Below are 26,831 nucleotides of genomic sequence, written 5' to 3'. Positions count from 1 at the left end.
ATATTTATGGGCCACTAAACCGCAACACTCAAAACGCCTGTATAACTATAAAGTAACATAGAAAAGAGAAATTCCAGTCAGAGCTGTAGTGAACTTCGAGCTGCACTTATCATTACTAAGGCTGATTATATATACGCTACATGAAATATTTACTATAATACTGCCCCTATGTACAAGAATATAACTACTATAATACTGCCCCTATGTACAAGAATTCTAACTACTATAACACTGCCCCTATGTACAAGAATATAACTACTATAATACTGCTCCCTATGTACAAGAATATAACTACTATAATACTGCCCCTATGTACAAGAATATAACTACTATAATACTGCTCCTATGTACAAGAATATAACTACTATAATACTGCCCCCTATGTACAAGAATATAACTACTATAATACTGCCCCTATGTACAAGAATTCTAACTACTATAATACTGCTCCTATGTACAAGAATATAACTACTATAATACTGCCCCCTATGTACAAGAATATAACTACTATAATACTGCTCCTATGTACAAAAATATAACTACTATAATACTGCCCCTATGTACAAGAATATAACTACTATAATACTGCTCCCTATGTACAACAATATAACTACTATAATACTGCTCCTATGTATAAGAATATAACTCCTATAATACTGCCCCTATGTACAAAAATATAACTACTATAATACTGCTCCTATGTACAAGAATATAACTACTATAATACTGCTCCTATGTACAAGAATATAACCACTATAATACTGCTCCTATGTACAAGAATATAATTACTATAATACTGATCCTATGTACAAGAATATAACTACTATAATACTGACCCATATGTACAAGAATATAACTACTATAATACTGCCCCTATGTACAAGAATATAACTACTATAATACTGCCCCTATGTACAAGAATATAACTACTATAATAATGCCCCTATGTACAAGAATATAACTACTGTGATACTGCCCCTATGTACAAGAATATAACTACTATAATACTGCTCCTATATAGAAGAATATAACTACTATAATACTGCTCCTATGTACAAGAATATAACTACTATAATACTGCTCCTATGTACAAGAATATAACCACTATAATACTGATCCTATGTACAAGAATATAACTACTATAATACTGCCCCCTATGTACAAGAATATAACTACTATAATACTGCTCCTATGTGCAAGAGTATAACTACTATAATACTGCTCCTATGTACAAGAATATAATTACTATAATACTGTCCCTATGTGCAAGAATATAACTACTATAATACTGCCCCCTATGTACAAGAATATAACTACTATAATACTGCTCCTATGTATAAGAGTATAACTACTATAATACTGCTCCTATGTACAAGAATATAATTACTATAATACTGCTCCTATGTACAAGAATATAATTACTATAATACTGTCCCTATGTACAAGAATATAACTACTATAATACTGCCCCCTATGTACAAGAATATAACTACTATAATACTGCTCCTATGTACAACAATATAACTACTATAATACTGCTCCTATGTACAAGAATATAACTACTATAATACTGCTCCTATGTACAAGAGTATAACTACTATAATACTGCTCCTATGTACAAGAATATAATTACTATAATACTGTCCCTATGTACAAGAATATAACTACTATAATACTGCCCCCTATGTACAAGAATATAACTACTATAATACTGCTCCTATGTACAAGAATATAACTACTATAATACTGCTCCTATGTACATGAATATAACTACTATAATACTGCTCCTATGTACAAGAATATAACTACTATACTACTGCTCCTATGTACAAGAATATAACTACTATAATACTGCCCCCTATGTACAAGAATATAACTACTATAATACTGATCCTATGTACAAGAGTATAACTACTATAATGCTGCTCCTATGTACAAGAATATAACTACTATAATACTGCCCCTATGTACAAGAATATAACTACTATAATACTGCCCCTATGTACAAGAATATAACTACTATAATACTGCTCCTATATAGAAGAATATAACTACTATAATACTGCTCCTATGTACAAGAATATAACTACTATAATACTGCTCCTATGTACAGGAATATAACCACTATAATACTGATCCTATGTACAAGAATATAACTACTATAATACTGACCCCTGTGTACAAGAATATAACTACTATAATGCTGCTCCTATGTACAAGAATATAACTACTATAATACTGCTCCTATGTACAAGAATATAACTACTATAATACTGCCCCCTATGAACAAGAATATAACTACTATAATACTGCCCCCTATGTACAAGAATATAACTACTATAATACTGCTCCTATGTACAAGAGCATAACTACTATAATACTGCCCCTATGTACAAGAATATAACTACTATACTACTGCTTCTATGTACAAGAATATAACTACTATACTACTGCTCCTACGTACAAGAATATAACTACTATAATACTGCCCCCTATGTACAAGAATATAACTACTATAATACTGCTCCTATGTGCAAGAGTATAACTACTATAATACTGCTCCTATGTACAAGAATATAATTGCTATAATACTGTCCCTATGTGCAAGAATATAACTACTATAATACTGCTCCTATGTACATGAATATAATTACTATAATACTGTCCCTATGTGCAAGAATATAACTACTATAATACTGCCCCCTATGTACAAGAATATAACTACTATAATACTGCTCCTATGTACAAGAGTATAACTACTATAATACTGCTCCTATGTACAAGAATATAATTACTATAATACTGCTCCTATGTACAAGAATATAATTACTATAATCCTGTCCCTATGTACAAGAATATAACTACTATAATACTGCCCCCTATGTACAAGAATATAACTACTATAATACTGCTCCTATGTACAACAATATAACTACTATAATACTGCTCCTATGTACAAGAATATAACTACTATAATACGGCTCCTATGTACAAGAGTATAACTACTATAATACTGCTCCCTATGTACAAGAATATAACTACTATAATACTACTCCTATGTACAAGAATATAACTACTATAATACTGCCCCATGTACAAGAATATAACTACTATAATACTACTCCTATGTACAAGAATATAACTACTATAATACTGATCCTATGTACAAGAGTATAACTAATATAATACTGCTCCAATGTACAAGAATATAACTACTATAATACTGCCCCTATGCACAAGAATATAGCTACTATAATACTGCCCCTATGTACAAGAATATAGCTACTATAATACTGCTCCTATGTACAAGAATATAACTACTATAATACTGCCCCTATGCACAAGAATATAGCTACTATAATACTGCCCCTATGTACAAGAATATAACTACTATAATACTGCTCCTATGTACAAGAATATAACTACTATAATACTGCCCCTATGCACAAGAATATAGCTACTATAATACTGTCCCTATGCACAAGAATATAGCTACTATAATACTGCCCCTATGTACAAGAATATAGCTACTATAATACTGCTCCTATGTACAAGAATATAGCTACTATAATACTGCCCCTATGCACAAGAATATAGCTACTATAATACTGCCCCTATGCACAAGAATATAGCTACTATAATACTGCCCCTATGTACAAGAATATAGCTACTATAATACTGCTCCTATGTACAAGAATATAACTACTATCATACTGCCCCTATGCACAAGAATATAGCTACTATAATACTGCCCCTATGCACAAGAATATAGCTACTATAATACTGCCCCTATGCACAAGAATATAGCTACTATAATACTGCCCCTATGTACAAGAATATAACTACTATAATACTGCTCCTATGTACAAGAATCTAACTACTATAATACTGCTTCAATATACAAGAATATAACTACTATAATACTGCCCCTATGTACAAGAATATAATTACTATAATACTGCTCCATTGTACAATAATATAACTGCTATAATACTGCTCTTATGTACAAGAATATAACTACTATAATACTGCTTCAATATACAAGAATATAACTACTATAATACTGCCCCTATGTACAAGAATCTAACTACTATAATACTGCCCCTATGTACAAGAATATAACTACTATAATACTGCTCCTACGTACACCGCTATAGCTATAATACTTCTTCCGCTATTGTTTGACTTCATAACAACAATAAGAAGTGTGATATTAGTGAAGAGTAAAGCTTCTCGTTGTCTTCTCCTCAGGACGCCGTCTCATGCTCGGTGGAGGGAAATCAATTATCCCAAATACAAAATGTCATCCAGGAGTTGCCGCCATCACATTACAGGTAAGAACACGTGAGATCTCATCATTAATCACACTCAGTTATCGCTTTATTATGGCTTTTAGGTGATACCTGTGCACAGAGTCTGATAATCTTTACTCCATCTAGAGTGAGTATTATTGGCAGTGGAAGTAATGTAAGTGACTGATAGCGCTGTCCATCTTGGTTTAGCGCACGGTTCTGATCAGCTCCTCTGATCCTAGCTTGGTGTCGGCCTCGCAGCAGTGATGTATTTAGTGTTTGTTGGCAGATCCTTGTGAAGAGAGATGTCGCCGGCCTCACAAATATCCGGTGTCTGTATCCCAGGCCAGGACGTTTGTCTGTGGCTGTATATACAATTAGAGTACAGTGTCTGCTCGAGCGCGCCAATATAATGTGTTATCAATAGTGATGATGTAACAAGTCATACATTCAATTCTGTGCTCATAATACACAGATCACTTAATGGGGCCTTGCAGAGGGCTATCTGGTGGAGAGCTAGTATTCTGCATCCTGTAACCAGTGAACCATTAGCTGTCTTATAGTCCCTTCCTCTAGTTTAGTAATAAACCCCTAATGTATTTTTAGTTTTCCCTTTGACCCGACAGTTTTGTTTTCTGTTTGCTGAAATCTGACATATAAATTTAAAAATAGTTTTACATTTTGACATTACATTTTTGTTATTTAACTATTTCATTAACTTCGTCCATTCCCTAATCCTATCCCTAACACTATCCCTATCCCAACCCTATCACTAACCCTATCTCTAACCCCAAGTCTATCATTAACCCAATCCCTAACACTATCCCTAATCCTATCTTCAACCATATCCCCTACCGTATCCCCATTCCTATCCCAAATTCTATCCCTAACCCTATGCCCAAGCCTATCCCCAACCCTATCCTCAACCGTATCCCCAACCCTATCCTCAACCTTAACCCAACCCTATCCCCAACCCAATCCCTAACCCTAGCCTCAACCCTATCCTCAACCCAACCCTATCCCCAACTCTATCCTTAACCCTAACCCAACCCTATCCCCAACCATATCACCAACGCTATCCTCAACCCTATCCTCAACTGTATCCCCAACTTTATCCTGAACCGTATCCCCAACCCAATCCCTAACCCTATCCTCAACCCTATCCCTAACTCTATTCTTAATCCTATCACCAACCAAATCCCCAACCCTTATCCTATCCTAAACCCAATCGTATCCCCATCCCTTTCCTCAACCCTTATCCCTAATCCTATATTCAACCCTATCCCTACCCCAATCCTCAACTGTATCCCCAACTCTATGCCTAACCCTATCCCCAACCCTATCCTCAACACTATCCCCAACCCTATCACTAACCCTCTACCAACCCTATCCCCAACCGTGTCCCCAACCCTATCCCCAATCCTATCCCTATCACTTACCCGATCCGCAACACTATTTTTTTACACTATTCCTATTTAAAGGGATATTACTATCTCCAAGATACTATCTCCAAGATACTATCTCCAAGATCCTATCCCAATAGATCGTATCCCAATATGTAGTAGGTGTATTAATAATAATAATAATAATAATATTAGCAAATACCTCCAATTAGAAATGTAGTATAGTTGTTCTGATTCTCTATTTCTGTTTCCTCATTTGCATTAACCCAGTATATAGTAATATTATTTCGACGCTGTATGTATGTGTGCACTGTATGGCGGTATTACTTTTCTCCAGGGGACATTATTTTGTGCATGTTTATGCTTTTGATTTCCCCTTTTGAGAGCAGCAGCATCTGTCCCAGATGTGATTGTTTACGCGCTCTCCAATTTATTGCACAACAGACCGCAGGCCGCGGATTAGACAGCGATGCATTGACTTCCACATGACTAAGATGCTCAGTAAATGTCAGATTTCTTCTGTATCATTCTCGTATGACCCCTCCAGTTCCAGGAATTTGTCTCACAAAATTCTATAAATGATGACGAAGAGGGGAGTGAATTAAAGTGGGAGATGTATGGTCTGGGAAACTCTAATCTTTTTTTTATCACAAGCCATTTCTAGTGACTGGGACTTGGGATCAGAGTTGTCAGACAGTATCCTGAGTTGTCAGATAAAGTCCTATCTCTTTTTGTTGCTAAATGCACAACAGAAACAAAATGATTTAATGGTGGAATATTGAGATAAAAAAAATCTACAAATGAATTTTTAGGGACTGTAAACCAAATGTTACCTCTGGATTCGCTCGTCTGATGAATATAAGCTATTTCCCCTGTCAGTATAAATTTCACATTTTTTACAGGCAGGGGGAGCTCTAGAGCAACTGCATACAGTACTTACATTGAGTGCCATAATAAGTCTGTATTCAATATGCTACTTAGCTCCTCCTAGTGGCAGCTGCAGGCAGAAAGAGTTTTTTTTGCATGTAAATCTATTAAGCCACTCAAAAATTGTGACTTTTCCGAACTTTTAAAAATGTGGGTTTGGTTTTACTGGAAAGGTGGATAATTCCGAGTTAATAAGAAGATTTATTATTAATTCTGAAATTGGCACAATCGATGCCAGCTGGTTTTAATTTTGGCCTTTAAAACAGCCCCTCCGAACCGTGCCAGATTTATTAAGACGTGTGCGCCGGAGCCTCCATGTGATGCTCCATGGTTGTACAAAGGTTTGGCATAAAATCCACAGTTTTTGGGAGTGGATATCGGTGCATGAAACAGTTGTGGAGGGGTTGCGGCAGCACAGTTATCGGAACTTATAAATGTTGGCGAGGTGTTCTGCACGCCACGAACGTCAATCAGAACAGTGACTGTAAAACTTGGCAAGTGGAAGACTGTAGTATGAAATGCGAAATCTCATGCTACATCTGTGTTGGAGATTTGCAGCTCTGTATCAGAAAAATGTAACTCTAGTCCCCATAAATCTTCAGAAGGGTGGGAGCGCTGGTTTTCAGCCTGCAGGAAGTAGTTTGTTTAAAAGGGATATATATTTTTTTTACTCAAATGCCTGTATTTGGAGCTAAAAATAATTTCTGCAATTGGTTGTCTGTGTGTGTCACTGTCTATTGCTGGCTGCAGAATGAGTTATCTGAAAATCTGTCAGCGAGCTCTTCCTAATGGTCTGATGGGAGAATTTGTTACTTTTTTTATCTGTCTTTTTCTGACCTTCTCTCAGCTGAGTTGTCACCAAAGACCTAATCAAAGTTGAATCAAAGAAGCCTGTAAAAGCCAAAATTTGCACAAAGTATTTAATTAAATCGAATTGCAAAAATGTTTTTTTTTGTAGCCCTAAAAACATGCATTTAAAGGAAACCTGTCAGCAGAATGTTTAGACCCCAAACTAACTCTTCTACGCTTGTTTTGTAAGTCTGTGTGTCCTTTTTATAGAAATCCATTGGCAAATTTTCATACAAATGAGCCACTCATGCAAGGGGCCAGGCCCGGCACTACAGCTCTCTGGCCTCTCTTGCTCTCTGGCCTCTCTTGCTCTCTTTCTCTGCTCGCTGCCACCTCCTGTCAGTAATTGACAGGTCACTCTTCTCTGTGACCTGCATCCATGCCCGAGATCTCGCAAAAGTGCCATCATCCCCAGTATGCAGTGAGCTCCCCCCAGTTGTGTCTGTGAACTCCCCCTAGTGGTGCTATGAGCTTCCCCTATTGGTGGTTGCGAGCTTCCGCTATTGGTGGTTGTGAGCTTCCCCTAGTGGTGGCAGCAAGCTTAAACAAGTGTTGGCTGCAAGCTTCCCCAATGGTGGCAGTGAGCTTCCCTTAGTTGTGGCTGTGAGCTTCCCTTAGCCATGGCTGTGAGCTTCCCCTAGTGATGGCTGCGAGCTTCCACTAGCGGTGGCTGTGAGCTCCCCCTAGTGGTGGCAGTGAACTTCCCCTAGTGGTAGCTGTGAGCTCTCCCTAGTGGTGGCATTGGGATCCTCCTTGTGGAGCCTATGAACTCCCCCTGGTGGTGGCTGTGAGCTTCCCCTAGTGGTGGCTGTAAGTTCCATTAGTCATGTCTGTGACCTTCCCCTAGTGGTGGCTGTGATCTTCCCCTAGTGGTGGCTGTGAGCTTCCCCCTAGTGGTGGCTGTGAGCTTCCCTCTAGTGGTGGCTGTGAGCTTCCCCTAGTGGTGGCTGTGAGCTTCCCCTAGTGGTGGCTGTGAGTTCCTTTTAGTCGTGGCTGTGAGCTCCCCCGAGTGGTGGCTGTGAGCTCCCCCAAGTGGTGGCTGTGACCTCCCCCGAGTGGTGGCTGTGACCTCTCCCGTGTGGTGGCTGTGACCTCTCCCGAGTGGTGGCTGTGACCTCTCCCGAGTGGTGGCTGTGAGCTCCCCCTAGTGGTAGCTGTGAGCTCCCCCTAGTGGTGGCTGTGAGCTCCCCCTAGTGGTAGCTGTGAGCTCCCCCTAGTGGTGGCTGTGACCTCCCCTTAGTCATGGCTGTGAACTCCCCCTAGTGGTAGCTGTTGCCTACCCTTAGTCCTGGCTGTGACCTCCCCCTAATGGTGGCTGTGGCCTCCCTCTAGTGATGGCTGTGAGCTCCCCTTAGTCCTGGCTGTGAGCTCCCCCTAGTGGTGATTGCAAGCTTCCCTTGATCCTGGCTGTGAGCTCCCCCTAGTGGTGATTGTGAGCTCCCCCTAGTTGTGGCTGCAGTCAGACAGAAACTTATAATTTTACATTTGTAACTTTGGGTAGGTAATTTGATCACGGTATCAGAAAAGCCGCGCTCCATCCATTTAAAGATACATTATAAAATGAACAACCATAGAAGAAAACGTGGACGGCACCGCTGTTACTGTGAACGTGCTGGTGATGTGCGGCAATTAGAAGACCAACAAACAAGGATCCCGGGTGCTTGACCTCGAAGTAATCACGTCTTGAAATCTTGATAGAAAAATGGGTCACACTCAGCGGGATAAATTTCCAAAATTTATTGACATATATTTTACATGTCAGGGTCGGGAGGGTGACATCGGAGTGCAAAAGGGCTGACACCGTTGTCACCCTCCCGACCCTGACATGTAAAATATATGTCAATAAATTTTGGAAATTTATCCCGCTGAGTGTGACCCATTTTTCTATCAAGATTTCAATACATTATTAAATGAATGAACAGGAGAGTTCTGTGCCCGTTTTGAGAGGAAAAAAAAAAGAAAAGAATAAGGACAGAAGAGCCTCGGAATGCATCGCATCAGCTTTCCAAATCTTTGCCACTTTGTCCCTTGACAATGACTGGCACCACCCGTCTTACATAAAACTCCTCCAGGACGGTGAGGCCACTTTTTGTGCCCACAGAGTCTGCATAAGTTTAACTTTCCTGAATTCTGGCGATCCATCCGCCCCCTCCCCCCAGAAAGTGAGAACGTCTTACGCTCCCGGCGAGGGAGGCGTTCGCTCTGCGCCGTTTAGATGTCGCTTCTCTTGCGGAGGACGTGTTTCTGCCTGCAGCACAATACACCGAGACACCGCAGTTCTGCAGCTGCCACATAAATGCTCCCACACAGAAGATCACCGTCAAAATAACAATTACGACCGCGGTGCAGGAAACACTCGCTTCCTGTTGTCCTAGCAACACACATAAGCAAAGCAGAACTTTATATAGAATTTATATTATTTTAGACAAAACATTCCGAAACGTTCGGAGGTAGACAGCTGGTGAACCACAAAACCCAGCAGGGGCCAAAGTGCACTCCAACGGGCACCTGCCCAGCAAAGTGCCACCTACTGCTACAGCGGGGCACTAAAAGATGTCAGAAGTCTTATTGGAAATGGGTATAATGATAGATACATTGTAATCAATAAGTTCTGTTTTTATTCATCAGTCCCATTGCTCCCTTGATTTGACATCTCATCCCTCTTGTATAACATCCAGCCCCTCGCTCCCGGTGTATAACATCCAGCCCCTCGCTCCCAGTGTATAACATCTGACTCCTCATCCCCGGTGTATAACATCCGACTCCCCCCCCCATTTATAATTCTGCCTGCCTTCAGGGAGCTTGCTGCAGGTGTGTACAGCTCTTCAATGGGAGCAGTTTAAGTCCATAGATATAGAGCTCAGAGCTCCCCCTAGTGGTGACTGCAAACAGCCAGTAGTTTATCATTTAAGGGGAACCTGTCGTCTTGGATCCACAAATGACTTGCAGGATTTCTTGCTGCAATTGTCACAGGAATCCACTGGGGAATTAGGAATAGAGCGGGGATTAGAGGTGATTGATATTTCACCCTCTCTCTTTCTATCTGAAATAATAATAATATAAAGCCTTCCTGCTGTTTTCTACTACAGATGAGGAGTTTGGTTCCATTGTTACATTCTCGGCATTGTTCTATTGTAACATTAGCTGACGTATGGCGCTGTGTGTAGACGGCCTGCACCTTATATAGTGCTCCTGCGGTAGGGGGCTTCATCCTTCCCATACTGTAATTCCCCCAGGAGGAATTCCAGGTATCTGTTACTATTAGGATAAATATTTACCCATCAGTTTATTATCAGCTCTGGATCCAGAAGGCGCAGACGTGAGCGTCCTTCATGCCGAGGATGTCTCTCTGGGAGCTCTGGTGTATATATGAGGTGATTTACACACCAGGGTATTGGCGGCAGGAGCCTTCCCAGTTGTGCAGACCCTACATCTGTGCATGAGGGGCGGTAAACTAACCCTAACATGGCAACAGTCAGCTCCAGCAGAGGCAGAGCCCTGGAGAAATCAACTAATGCCTCTGTGGAGTGTGTCCGCCGCAAATCACTTAATGTTTGAACCAAGTTTTTTTGTTAAATGTACCTTTTTTTCACACTGACCACTGTTCCTTCAGGAAATGCACATGCACATTAGCAGCAATAGACTGACTCAGGTTCTATCTTTTGTATTGAAGCATCTAATGAGCCAGAGCAAAGGGAGGAGGAGGTGAGCTGTGACATCCCCTGTTGTGAATGGTGAATTCTGTGTTATCTACTGTATATAGAGGTGTTACAAGTCAATGGTACAGGAGGAGGAGGTGAGCTGTGACATCACATTTGTGTGAATGGTGGATCCTGTGTTATCTTCATATATAGAGGTGTTATCAATCATTGTACAGGAGGAGGAGGTGAGCTGTGACATCACCTGTTGTGAATGGTGAATTCTGTGTTATTGACTGTATATAGAGGTGTTACCAGTCAATAGTACAGGAGGAAGAGGGTGAGCTGTGACATCACATATTGTGAATGGTAGATCCTGTGTTATCTTCTGTATATAGAGGTGTTATCAGTCATTGTACAGGAGGAGGAGGTGAGCTGTGATATCACCTATTGTGAATGGTGGACTCTGTGTTATATACTGTATATAGAGCTGTTATCCATAATTGTACAGGAGGAGGAGGTGAGCTGTGACATCACCTATTGTGAATGGTGGTTCCTGTGTTATCTCCTGTATAGAGAGGTGTTATCAGTCATTGTACAGGAGGAGGAGGAGGTGAGCTGTGACTTCACCTATTGTTATTATTGGATCCTGTGTCATTTATCTCCTGTATATAGAGGTGTTCCCTGTATTATTGTAATTCATGATAGTGACTCTTCTGTAAAAACAGTAAGTTTGAGTCTAGTATAGCCCTAGTGGTCAGTGTGAAGATTGCAAGTTTTTTTTTATTTATTTATTTTTATACTTTTCTACTATAAATTATCATATGAAAATAGACTGATGTAACCGATATGTCATCTGATGATAATGTAATCCCGTTAAAGGGGTGATCACCATCATAAAACCATGACCCTAGATAGTAAACAGGATGGGGATGCACTTTCGGTTTGGACCCATTTCCATTTGTGGTGGTTCTGGGTAGTTAGGATCACCAAGTGAAGCTATATGAGAGAGATAGGAAGTAAGCATCTGACAGCTTCCATTGTCTGCCATGTTACTTCTCATTGGCTTGTTTGTTTTGTCACATGGTCAGCAAGAGGCTTCTCACCCAGGTCCTCCTTCCTGGCTGTCACAGATAATTAATTGCCTGTAAAGGTATGGTTACTAATTTACTTGAATGGAATCCTCAACTTAATGGTGAAGAATGGTCACAGAGGAAGTAGCTAACTTCTTTTCCAACTTAGTTTTAGTAATTTCAATTGAAAACTCAAGATACAATATGGAATAAATGTGGTTTGGTATGATTCCTAATCACCTCTCTGTGATGATCTGAAGGACTGATAAAGTGATATTCCCCCATTCCCTTCCATCCTCTTTGTGGGTGCCGGTACATTGATGACATCTCTCTGATCAGTCTTTACATTGCATTTGACGTATTGATCTTTTGTCTTTATTTTCTAGGACTCTGGAATACCTGAGCAGACACCTGACTCACATCGCCTCCTTCAGCTCCACCACCAATATGCATATCAGGAACCTGGCCCTTGTCTGGGCCCCCAACCTTCTAAGGTACATTGATGATTGTTTTTTTTTTTAAATTTTTTTTTTTGCATTCCTCTCCTAAAAAAGGTCTCTGGGACTGCTGGAGTACTAATAATAAAATAATAAGGGTCCTATATTGGTAAATTATTATATTTACTGTTTTGTTTGCTTTTTACTTTAGCAACTATTACCGTATATAAGGTTTTGAGTCTTTTATTATATCTCCAGGAATGCTGGTTAACAACCAATATGTCTGACACAGTATGTAATCACTGTCAGAAACAGTGTAATGTCCTTGTCTACAATACTCAGGGCTGCAGCTATAGGGGATACAGAGGTAGCGTTTTCACCTGGGCCCTACTGATTCAGGGCACCCCAAAGGCCTCTCTTCCATATAAGAAGACACTAGAGTAATAAGTTCCACAGATTTTCCTTTTGGGCCAATAAGCTTCAAGTTACGCCCTTGACCCCACCCTTGAGGGGATTAAATATGTACATTAGAACATACTGTATTTCCTAAATTATTGTGACACTTTGCGCACAAAAATATTTTATCAGGGTCATTCTGGATGGCAAATCTAACTGGTTGTGCATCCCTTGTTTAACTATTCTGAAGTGTGGGATGGGGGCCATGTTGGGCGCAGGTCTAGTGAGGATCCTATTTTGTAGCCAATCTGTTATTTTGCAGAAATTCTATCTATCTATTGCTTGTCATGCTGTCTTGGCTACTAGGGGGCTCCATCAGTAATCTCCAACAGTAAACTTAGATATGATACGTTCAGTTCAATGATGTATCATTCTAAAAAAATGTCCATATTGCTTATGCTTCAAGGTCCAAAGAAATCGAGGATTCGGGGTGTAATGGAGATGCCGCTTTCATGGAGGTGCGAGTCCAGCAAGTTGTCATCGAGTTTATCCTCAATCATGTGGACCAGATCTTCAGTAAATGTCCCATGGCCCCAATCAAGCACAGGGACCCCGAGGACCTGTTTTTGGCCAGCAAGCCTGCACCTATTGGTAAGTAATATACCAATAACCAGACTCATTGTACAGTGTGCAAAGTGTAATACTCTTTGCCACTACATGCAACTCCAGTACTTCATAATATGAAAACAAGAGAACAATAGGAGTTTTATAATATAAAATTACAAAAGTTACTTTATTACTATAACAATGTTAAAAGACAAACATGAATAAAAAGAATGTGCTACACCAGACACCAAAGAAGAATATGTGGCACTCAATACATCATATATACACCATTGCATTATATCAAGGGGAGAAAGCGAAACGCGCGTCGGGGTGCATTTGGACCGACTCTTTAATACTGGGTGAGATCTTTTCCCCTTTCTCCTTTCCACAAATTAACTTATTGATGTGGACATGATATGAAATTGGGTTTACTGTGCTGTGGTATAAAGGAGAAGGACCTTTAAGCTGTTTGCATGGTCCCAATTGGTAGCTTTTGTGGCAGTTTAACTTCATGGGGGACTGAGGCGTTTAGGTTAGGTATGTGTTAGGGGATTGCTCCCAGGATATATTATTATCTGACATATAATGCAATGGTGTATATATGTTGTATTGAGTGCCACATGGTCTTTTTTGGTGTCTGGTGTAACACATCCTTTTTATTCATGTTTGTCTTTTAACTTTGTTATATTAATAAAGTAACTTTTGTAATTTTATATTATAAAACTCCTATGGTTCTCTTGTTTTCACCCATTGGTAAGTGTCTGGCCATATGGTTTCATCTTTAAAAGGGGGACACTTCTGTCCTTTCACTCAATTTCATGGGATGCTACAACCAGTAATGGATGATGACAGTATAATCATGCCCTTATTCTTATTTTGAAGAATTTTCTGCAGGATCTGGAAACATTTTTGTAGAAATTCTAGAGAATACGGGGGTTGATCTCCTGTTGGTCTTCTCCATTTTCTGTTGGGATGTGCATCAAGAGAAGGACTCATCCATGGGGCGAGGCTAACCTGTCATTGTGTAATACTGCATGCGGAGCAGAGACGAGGGAGAGGCTCCTGCTGCAGCAATTTGTCTTAACAGTCAGATACAGGAACAAGGAAAAGAGGAAGAAGGGATCATGGAATCCAAAAATCTATTTATTGTTGTTTATATATTTCTATGATGATGTACTCAAAGTGAAATTTCCCTTAGGCAAAAATAACAGGGCTTTGTTTAATAGGTAGTAAAATATTGCCACCCAGACCCTCAAGTTTTGGACATTATATAATGGAACGTATCCAAAAGCAATTTTAAGCTATTATGACCCTGTCCATGATGAAACCCAAAACTAATGATTGATAAACTCTCAGTTGTGGTCACCGCTCTGTTTTTGGCTCCACTGCATCCATGTTTATTTTCATAATTTATCTGATGTTGTATCGCTAAGGAAATTCTCATTCAGTGCCAAGGAATGATGTGCGAAGGGATCTGTTCTCACTTTGCAATGCTGTAACTTAATGCAAATGTTCTTGACACCGAACATCTCAAAACAAAACAGAGAAATATTCCAGGATCCTCCTTGTGTCTTATGTAACATTTAAAGGCATTCTCAAGAAATGTGATTTATGAGGGAAGGAGAATTGTATTTAAGTACAAGAATATAATTACTATAATACTGCCCCCTATGTACAAGAATATAACTACTATAATACTGCCCCTATGTACAAGAATATAACTACTATAATACTGCCCCTATGTACAAGAATATAACTACTATAATACTGCTCCTATGTACAAGAATATAACTACTATAATACTGCTCCTATGTACAAGAATGTAACTACTATAATACTGCTCCCTATGTACAAGAATATATCTACTATAATACTGCTCCTATGTACAAGAATATAACTACTATAATACTGCCCCTATGTACAAGATTATATCTACTATAATACTGCCCCTATGTACAAGAATATAACTACTATAATACTGCTCCTATGTACAAGAATGTAACTACTATAATACTGCCCCCTATGTACAAGACTATAACTACTATAATACTGCCCCCTATGTACAAGACTATAACTACTATAATACTGCCCCTATGTACAAGAATATAGCTACTATAATACTGCCCCCTATGTACAAGAATATAACTACTATAATACTGCCCCCTATGTACAAGAATATAACTACTATAATACTGCCCCTATGTACAAGAATATAACTACTATAATACTACTCCTATGTACAAGAATATAACTACTATAATACTGCCCCCTATGTATAAGAATATAACTACTATAATACTGTCCCCTATGTACAAGAATATAACTACTATAATACTGCCCCCTATATACAAGAATATAACTACTATAATACTGTGCCCTATGTACAAGAATATAACTACTATAATACTGTCCCCTATGTACAAGAATATAACTACTATAATACTGCTCCTATGTACAAGAATATAACTACTATAATACTGTCCCCTATGTACAAGAATATAACTACTATAATACTGTCCCCTATGTACAAGAATATAACTACTATAATACTGTGCCCTATGTACAAGAATATATCTACTATAATACTGCTCCCTATGTACAAGAATATAACTACTATAATACTGCCCCCTATGTACAAGAATATAACTACTATAATACTGCTCCTATGTACAAGAATATAACTACTATAATACTGTCCCCTATGTACAAGAATATAACTACTATAATACTGTGCCCTATGTACAAGAATATAACTACTATAATACTGTGCCCTATGTACAAGAATATATCTACTATAATACTGCCCCCTATGTACAAGAATATAACTACTATAATACTGCCCCCTATGTACAAGAATATAACTACTATAATACTGTCCCCTATGTACAAGAATATAACTACTATAATACTGTGCCCTATGTACAAGAATATATCTACTATAATACTGCCCCCTATGTACAAGAATATAACTACTATAATACTGCCCCTATGTACAAGAATATAACTACTATAATACTGCCCCTATGTACAAGAATATAACTACTATAATACTGCTCCTATGTACAAGAATATAACTACTATAATACTGCTCCTATGTACAAGAATATAACTACTATAATACTGCTCCTATGTACAAGAATATAACTACTATAATACTGCCCCCTATGTATAAGAATATAACTACTATAATACTGTCCCCTATGTACAAGAATATAACTACTATAATACTGTGCCCTATGTACAAGAATATAACTACTATAATACTGTGCCCTATGTATAAGAATATAACTACTATAATACTGTCCCCTATGTACAAGAATATAACTACTATAATACTGTGCCCTATGTACAAGAATATATCTACTATAATACTGTCCCCTATGTACAAGAATATAACTACTATAATACTGCCCCCTATGTACAAGAATATAACTACTATAATACTGTCCCCTATGTACAAGAATATAACTACTATAATACTGTGCCCTATGTACAAGAATATATCTACTATAATACTGCCCCCTATGTACAAGAATATAACTACTATAATACTGCCCCTATGTACAAGAATATAACTACTATAATACTGCCCCTATGTACAAGAATATAACTACTATAATACTGCTCCTATGTACAAGAATATAACTACTATAATACTGCTCCTATGTACAAGAATATAACTACTATAATACTGCTCCTATGTACAAGAATATAACTACTATAATACTGCCCCCTATGTATAAGAATATAACTACTATAATACTGTCCCCTATGTACAAGAATATAACTACTATAATACTGTGCCCTATGTACAAGAATATAACTACTATAATACTGTGCCCTATGTATAAGAATATAACTACTATAATACTGTCCCCTATGTACAAGAATATAACTACTATAATACTGTGCCCTATGTACAAGAATATAACTACTATAATACTGTCCCCTATGTACAAGAATATAACTACTATAATACTGTCCCCTATGTACAAGAATATAACTACTATAATACTGTGCCCTATGTACAAGAATATAACTACTATAATACTGTCCCCTATGTACAAGAATATAACTACTATAATACTGCTCCTATGTACAAGAATATAACTACTATAATACTGCTCCTATGTACAGGAATATAACTACTATAATACTGTGCCCTATGTACGAGGCTCAGGTGTGTTATGAGGACAGGTGTTAATTTATACTGATTTTTTGATGTTGTGCTTTCCATGGTATCATATAATGTCTCTCCTTCCTCCAGATTGCCGGATAGTGAAGAGTATGACCCTACCAACTGGATCACTCCCCATGAAATTGGTCAGTTTAGAAGAAGCTCAAGCCCGTAGTTTATCGGCCACGCACCCTGCCAGGAAGGAAAGAAGAGAGAACAGTTTACCAGAGATTGTCCCGGTCACAGGCACTTTATTCCACACCGTCATAGATCTACCAGAAAACAAGTAAGCTTCAAATTCCAGAATTCAATTACATTTATTGTATTTTATATGTTCTGAACATTTTTTGGCTATGACTCATGTTGATGGCTATCTGTGTCATGTCCACCACAACTTGCTTATATACTCATCTGGTATAACCTGAGCATCTTCTCTAGATAATTCAGGGATGGGAACCTTTCTTCTGCCAGGGGCCATCTGGATATTTATACCATCACTCGCGGCTGTACAAAATTATCAACTAGACATTTATCCTGCTATATTTTATCAAACAGTTAATGTGACGTCTGGAACTGCTTCCCCTTGGTGAGGTGTGATGTTAGGTGGTATGGATGATGTTGCTACTAACAGCTGCTTTATCAGATTTGCATCGGTCTGGAGCGTAGTCCTCTTTTTGCAATTAATTTGGAAAAGAACTTGCAGCAATAAGCCATGAATACAGATGTATATTTCACTGTAGGTCTCCTCAAGGTGGGAAATTAGTCACTGATCACGTAACATTTATAGATCTCAAGCAGTAGGAGAGCTGCAGTATATACATCACATAGGAATCATCAAAACTCTGCTGTATACATCACATAAGAGATACCGAAGAGCTGTATATACATCGCATAGGAAACACTGAGTCATCTTTACACATCACATAGGAGACAATGAGACTGCTGTATATTCGTCACATAGGAGACACAGACTCTCCTGAACCCATCACAAAGGAGACACTAAGAAAGCTGTGTATACATCCCATAGGAGACACTGAGACGTCTGGATATATATCACATAATAGACAGAGACTGCTGTATATACATCACATAGGATACACTGAGACTGCTCTATATACATCACAAAGGAGACACTGAGAGTGCTATATACATCACATAAGAGACACTACGGTTGGCACATGTATATGATTTAGGAGATGCTGTGCCTGCAGCATATACAGCACATAGAAACCCCCAAGACTGCTGTATATACATCACATAGGAGATGCTGGGGTTGGTGCATACTGTATATATCTCAGGATATGCTGGGGCATACACATCACAGGAGACGCTGGGGCATACACATCACAGGAGACGCTGGGGCATATACATCACAGGAGACGCTGGGGCATATACATGACCAGAGACGCTGGGGCATATACATGACCATCCACAATTTGCATAGTTTTAGGCGCTCGCTCAAAACACATTTGTTCAGAGCGGCCTATCACATTCAGTAATCAAAGTCATGTTATGTTTGTGTGTGTGTGTGTAGCCCATTCACTATCTCCATCTATCCCCCACCCCCTGAAGATGGCTGGACCATCATTGTAAATACATCATTGTAAATACAAACCTGTGCTTTGTATCTCCCCCACCTCATTGTAGATTGTAAGCTCCCACGAGCAGGGGCGTCTTATTTCGCTTTAATTATTGTATTGTTAACGTTGTTACTTATGACTGTTGTGTTTGAAACTGTTCAACTGTAAAGCGCTGCGGAATATGTTGGCGCTATATAAATAAAGATTATTATTATTTATTATTATGACCAGAGACGCTGGGGCATATACAGTACAGACCAAAAGTTTGGACACACCTTCTCATTCAAAGAGTTTTCTTTATTTTCATGCCTATGAAAATTGTAGATTCACTCTGAAGGCATCAAAACTATGAATTACCACATGTGGAATTATATAATTAACAAAAAAGTGTGAAACAACTGAAAATATGTCTTATATTCTAGGTTCTTCAAAGTAGCCACCTTTTGCTTTGATTACTGCTTTGTACACTCTTGGCATTCTCTTGATGAGCTTCAAGAGGTAGTCATCGGAAATGGTCTTCACTTCACAGGTGTGCCCTGTCAGGTTTAGTAAGTGGGATTTCTTGCCTTATAAATGGGGTTGGGACCATCAGTTGTGTTGTGCAGAAGTCTGGTGGATACACAGCTGATAGTCCTACTGAATAGAATTTGTATTATGGCAAGAAAAAAGCAGCTAAGTAAAGAAAAGCGAGTGGCCATCATCTTTAAATAATGAAGGTCAGTCTGTCCAAAAAATTGGGAAAACTTTGAAAGTGTTCCCAAGTGCAGTGGCAAAAAACATCAAGCACTACAAAGAAACTGGCTCACATGAGGACCACCCCAGGAAAGGAAGACCAAGAGTCACCTCTGCTGCAGAGGATAAGTTCATCCGAGTCACCAGCCTCCGAAATCGCAGGTTAACAGCAGCTCAGATTAGAGACCAGGTCAATGTCACACAGATTTCTAGCAGCAGACACATCTCTACAACAACTGTTAAGAGGAGACTTTGTGCAGCAGGCCTTCACGGTAAAATAGCTGCTAGGAAACCATTGCTAAGGACAGGCGACAAGCAGAAGAGACTTGTTTGGGCTAAAGAACACAAGGAATGGACATTAGACCAGTGGAAATCTGTGCTTTGGTCTGATGAGTCCAAACTTGAAATCTTTGGTTCCAACCACCGTGTCTTTGTGCGACACAGAAAAGGTGAACGGATGGACTCTACATGCCTGGTCCCCACCGTGAAGCATGGAGGAGGAGGTGTGATGGTGTGGGGGGGCTTTGCTGGTGACACTGTTGGGGATTTATTCAAAATTGAAGGCATACTGAACCAGCATGGATACCACAGCATCTTGCAGCGGCATGCTATTCCATCCGGTTTACGTTTAGTTGGACCATCATTTATTTTTCAACAGGACAATGACCCCAAACACACCTCCAGGCTGTGTAAGGGCTATCTGACCAAGAAGGAGAGTGATGCGGTGCTACGCCAGATGACCTGACCTCCACAGTCACCAGACCTGAACCCAATCGAGATGGTTTGGGGTGAGCTGGACCACAGAGTGAAGGCAAAAGGGCCAACAAGTGCTAAGCATCTCTGGGAACTCCTTCAAGACTGTTGGAAGACCATTTCCGGTGACTACCTCTTGAAGCTCATCAAGAGAATGCCAAGAGTGTGCAAAGCAGTAATCAAAGCAAAAGGTGGCTACTTTGAAGAACCTAGAATATAAGACATATTTTCAGTTGTTTCCCACTTTTTTGTTCATTATGTAATTCCACATGTGTTAATTCATAGTTTTGATGCCTTCAGAGTGAATCTACAATTTTCATAGTCATGAAAATAAAGAAAACTCTTGGAATAAGAAGGTGTGTCCAAACTTTTGGCAGGAACTGTACATCACAGGAGACGCTGGGGCTGCTACTACTGTTTTTGTCGCTAGGACTGGAGCTCTGCACGCTGACAACACCCACAAAGTATGTCCTGACGCTGACACGTAATACTTCATTGCATGCGCTACAGTGTTCAGTAGTGAATGTTTCCCGTTTGTGCTCTCAGTGTAAGGACCAATTAAAGGGCTGGTGGTTTGGTGTATGCTGGCACATGATTTTACATCTTCCTGTATATAGTAACATAGGTCATGCTGGTATAACCTGGGTATATTTCGGTATATGATTACACATTAATAGACTATGCTGGTTTAACCAGGGAATATTTTAGCATATGATTCTACATCTTCTTTTATATAGTAAAAGAGGCCATGGTGATATAACCTAGGTGTGTTTCTGTATATGATTCTACATCTTCTTGTATGTAGTAATATAAGTCATGCTGGTATAACCTGAGTGTATTTCAGATTTTGATTCTACATCTTTTTGTGTGTAGTATTATAGCCCATGCTGGTATAACCTGGGTATATTTCTTAATATGAAAGTACATGTTCTTGTATATAGTGATAGAGGCCGTGCCGGTATAACCTGGGTATATTTCGGCATATGTTTATACATGTTCTTGTATATAGTGATAGAGGCCGTGCCGGTATAACCTGGGTATATTTCGGCATATGTTTATACATGTTCTTGTATATAGTGATAGAGGCCGTGCCGGTATAACCTGGGTATATTTCAGCATATGTTTATACATGTTCTTGTATATAGTGATAGAGGCCGAGCTGGTATAACCTGGGTATATTTCGGCACATGTTTATACATGTTCTTGTATATAGTGATAGAGGCCATGCCGGTATAACCTGGGTATATTTCGGCATATGTTTATACATGTTCTTGTATATAGTGATAGAGGCCGTGCCGGTATAACCTGGGTATATTTCGGCAAATGTTTATACATGTTCTTGTATATAGTGATAGAGGCCGAGCTGGTATAACCTGGGTATATTTCGGCACATGTTTATACATGTTCTTGTATATAGTGATAGAGGCCATGCCGGTATAACCTGGGTATATTTCGGCATATGTTTATACATGTTCTTGTATATAGTGATAGAGGCCATGCCGGTATAACCTGGGTATATTTCAGCATATGTTTATACATGTCCTTGTATAAAGTGATAGAGGCCGTGCCGGTATAACCTGGGTATATTTCGGCATATGACTTCTTCCTGTGTATAGGGGTCCGGACCATCCCCCAGCAGTGCCGCACCGTTGAGGCATTGTGGAGGTAGACATACCAGGTGCTACCATCAGCTCAGACCTTGACTTCTATCTCAATCAATCTCCATTGTGTTCCGGAATCAGAATTCGTGGAATGTCGGGGAAGACGTAGGATGAGGAATGTGCGACTGTGGATGGGGCAGATCTGTCCGATAGCGGCATTGTGTTTACCTGGGTGCATACATGTAGCATACACAGCCGTGTGTTAGTGGGACACGGGCGGCACCGCGGGCACCGGCTCTAATTACCCAGAACAATAAGTGGGAACACACTGGCTCTGATCTCCTGCGTTAATTATTCTCTGGAAGAAACACGTCGCGGGCACAAGGGAAATCTAATTGGAGGCAGCAAACGCACAACAACGCTCCGCGCTTCATATACACCGGGAGATTCCGGGATAAAGCCGGAACTGTGCGCAGAACATTTTCTACTGAAATTTAATGAATAGTAATAAATAATAGAAAATGAGAAGGAACTGAGGCCTGCGGAGGACCCCGCACAGATGTGTGGGAGACCCTGCTTTATTTGTTTAGGAAGAAAAGTGGAAAGTAACATTGCAATGTTCATCTATTACCTTCGTTAATTACTCCCATATAGTGCCCTATATAATACTGTAATACAGTGTCCTATATAATACTGTAATACCGTGCACATGGCCCTATTTAATACTGTAATACAGTGCCTTATGTACTGAAATACTGTAATACAGTGCCCTATATAATACTGTAATAAAGTGATCTATATAATACTGTAATACAGTGCCCTATATAACACTGTAATAAAGTGATCTATATAACACTGTAATACGGTGCACAGTGGCCTCTATAATGCTGTAATACAGTGCCCTATATAATGTAATACTGCTATATACTGTAATACTGGGCCCTACATAATACTGTAATACAGTGCCCTATATACTGTAATACTGGGCCCTAAATAATACTGTAATACAGTGCCCTATATACTGTAATACTGAGCCCTACATAATACTGTAATACAGTGCCCTATATACTGTAATACTGAGCCCTATATAATACAGTGCCCTACATAATACTGTAATACAGTGCCCTATATACTGTAATACTGAGCCCTATATAATACAGTGCCCTACATAATACTGTGATGCAGTGCCTTATATACTGTAATACTGTTATATACTGTAATACTGGGCCCTACATAATACTGTAATACAGTGCCCTATATACTGTAATACTGGGCCCTATATAATACAGTGCCCTACATAATACTGTAATACAGTGCCCTATATACTGTAATACTGGACCCTACATAATACTGTAATACAGTGCCCTTTATACTGTAATACTGGGCCCTATATAATACAGTGCCCTACATAATACTGTAATACAGTGCCCTATATACTGTAATACTGGGCCCTATATAATACAGTGCCCTACATAATACTGTAATACAGTGCCCTATATACTGTAAAACAGTGCCATATATACTGTAATAGAGTGCCCTATATACTGTAATACAGTGCCCTACATAATACTGTAATGCAGTGCCCTATGTACTGTAATACTGTGCCCTATATACTGTAATACTGGGCCCTACATAATACTGTAATACAGTGCCCTATATACTGTAATACTAGGCCCTACATAATACTGTAATACAGTGCCCTATATACTGTAATACTGGGCCCTACATAATACTGTAATACAGTGCCCTATATACTGTAATACTTGGCCCTATATAATACAGTGCCCTATATACTGTAATACTGGGCCCTACATAATACTGTAATACAGTGCCCTATATACTGTAATACTGGGCCCTACATAATACTGTAATACAGTGCCCTATATACTGTAATACTGGGCCCTACATAATACTGTAATACAGTGCCCTATATGATGCTATAATACAATGCCTATCTGAGTTCAGTATAACGATTCGCAGGACCGTGGTTCGGCGATCACACTGGCTGTCCTTGGTCGCCAGAATAGTCGTCCTGGCGTGATGTCATGCCAACATTGTCTCAATGATGACGTCGTGCCAGGATGCCGACTAATCAAAGGAAGAGCTGGGGATGCCAGGAACTAAAAGGAGGTTGGCAGGGCTCTGGCCTGGTGACCACAGACCACCAATGTGGCTGCTCAAAAACGTTCCTGCAAATTTTGCTCAACACTAATGCCAATAGAATAGTGCGATATAGTGCTTATTTAATGTGGCCATATAGTTCTATATGATACTTATATATAATGCTGATATAATACTGCCATATAATGCTCATATGATACTGCCAAAGAGTGCCTATTTAATACCGCCAGTTATTGTCCTTATGTTACTGCCATATAGTGGGAGCCCATTATATTTATTTGCTTTATAAGGAGAATGGACATTAATACTGGGCCAGGTTCACACAGGCGAGAAACTCGGCCGAGTCTCGCATGTTAATATCCGGCACTGCCGCCGGCACTCAGGAGCGGAGCGTGCGGCTCCATGTATTGCTATGTGGCTGCACGCTCCGATCCGAGTGCCGGCGGCAGTGCCGGGTATTAACATGCGAGACTCGGCCAATTTTCTTACATGTGTGATCCCGGCCTTACCAGTATACTTCCATTCCATCACCGTATACTCCCATTTAATGCTCTTGTAATGCTGCTATCTATAATGTCTTTACAATACTGCCATATAGCTCCCAATTGATACTGTCGTGGGGCCTATAAAATGTTGACAAATAGTGCCTATAATACTGCCGTATAGTGTTCATATCCTTTTTCCATGTTATCCACATATAATAGTGCAATATCGTTCTCATATAAAGTGCCTATAATACTGCTGCATTTTGTTCATATATTTTGCACACATAATACTGCCATATAGTGATCATATAATGCAGCCATATAGTGCCTGTAACACTCACGTATAGTGCTAATTTAATATGGCCATATAGTTTCCAAATAATACAATCTTTCTCATCCCCACCGCACCCCTAACCCCACTCTACAACTCTTCCTTCTGCCCCCAACTGAGCAATTTGTACTTACACTGTAAGAGTACTCCCTTTAGCTGCCACTAGAGGGAGCTTTGGGGATCTGTATTTATACTGTATTGGTCCCATTCATTCTAATGGGAGCTGTGATCATTTATAAGCAGTGAGCTCCCCCTAGTGGTGTCTTCAGGCAGCCAGAATTTAATAATAATAATAATAATAATAATAATAATAATAATAAGGATTTGGAGCTCTATATAAAAATATGTAATATCTGTATCAAATATAGTAACCAGCGTAGAATTTTATTCTTCCTTACAGTAAATATATTGTTGTTACCTGATTGCCCCCAGCAGTGTAAATTTCACATATCTAACTAGTCCCCAGAGTTTATGCTGGGATCATGGAGAATTTTGCTTTTTTGCTGCACTGTATCCTGCACAGACAGAAACCTCCTTTGTATTTTGGCTTACGCAATGCACCACAGCACTGAATATGGTCAGATGCTGCCACCTGCAGGTCATTGTGAAGAACTGCGCCATGACTGATGGTTTTGCTTCATAGCTTTGCATTTCAGTGTTTGCCTTTTTGTTTTAAATGAATGTTAATGTGCAGAATAATATCTGCAGTGTTTACAGAGGATCATAATTTCCGGTAAAAATCCAGCAGAATGATTTGCCCTATTCTACGGGAGGAGGGTGCGACATAATATTTCTGCTTCTTTCTGAAGCTAAATCTTCCCCTTAGCCGTCATGTTTTAAGGGTATGGAGACTTGTAATCACTCAAATTATGTTTGCGTCAAAAATGAAGTAAAGAGCCTGTTTGGTGTTTACAGCTCCTATGCAGAACTACAGGTGCGTCTCACAAAATTAGAATATCATCAAAAACGGAATGAATTTCAGTTCTTCAATACCCAGTGACTCTCCTCTATTCTATAGAGCCATTACACACAGAGTGATCTATGTCACGTGTTTATTTCTGGTAATGTTGATGATTATGGCTTACAGCCAATGAAAACCCAAAAGTCATTATCTCAGGAAATTAGAATACTTTATAACACCAGCCTGAAAAATGATTGTAAAATCTGAAATGTATGTTCAGTAAATGCCCTCAATACTTGGTCGGGCTCCTCCTGCATCAATTACTGCATCAATGCGGCGTGGCATGGAGGCGATCAGCCTGTGGCACTGCTGAGGGGTTATGGAAGCCCAGGTTGCTTTGATAGCAGCCTTCAGCTCGTCTGCATTGTTGGGTCTGGTGTTTCCCCTCTCTAGTGATGGATAGGCTGCATTCTCAGTGATGTCACCGCTCTCTAGTGATGGATAGGCTGCATTCTCAGTGATGTCACCG

General features: G+C 39.4%; 1 protein-coding gene across 2 annotated transcripts in view; it reads left to right on the top strand.

The window, feature by feature from the left end:
• The window catches only part of ARHGAP31 (Rho GTPase activating protein 31), a 164,127-nt gene that overhangs the window by 119,689 nt on the left and 17,607 nt on the right, over positions 1-26,831 (top strand). For both annotated transcript variants that reach the window (XM_073577095.1, XM_073577096.1), the window contains exons 4-7: positions 4,252-4,334; positions 12,569-12,676; positions 13,482-13,666; positions 17,889-18,084. In XM_073577095.1, coding sequence (XP_073433196.1) covers positions 4,252-4,334; positions 12,569-12,676; positions 13,482-13,666; positions 17,889-18,084 — 572 coding nt within the window. The remainder of the gene's footprint in view (positions 1-4,251; positions 4,335-12,568; positions 12,677-13,481; positions 13,667-17,888; positions 18,085-26,831) is intronic.

This window comes from Dendrobates tinctorius, unplaced genomic scaffold (genome assembly GCF_039654945.1).
Source record: "Dendrobates tinctorius isolate UK_male_01 unplaced genomic scaffold, ASM3965494v1 ptg000054l, whole genome shotgun sequence".
In the NCBI taxonomy this organism is placed as follows: domain Eukaryota; kingdom Metazoa; phylum Chordata; class Amphibia; order Anura; family Dendrobatidae; genus Dendrobates; species Dendrobates tinctorius.
This window is presented reverse-complemented; position numbering and strand designations above follow the sequence as displayed.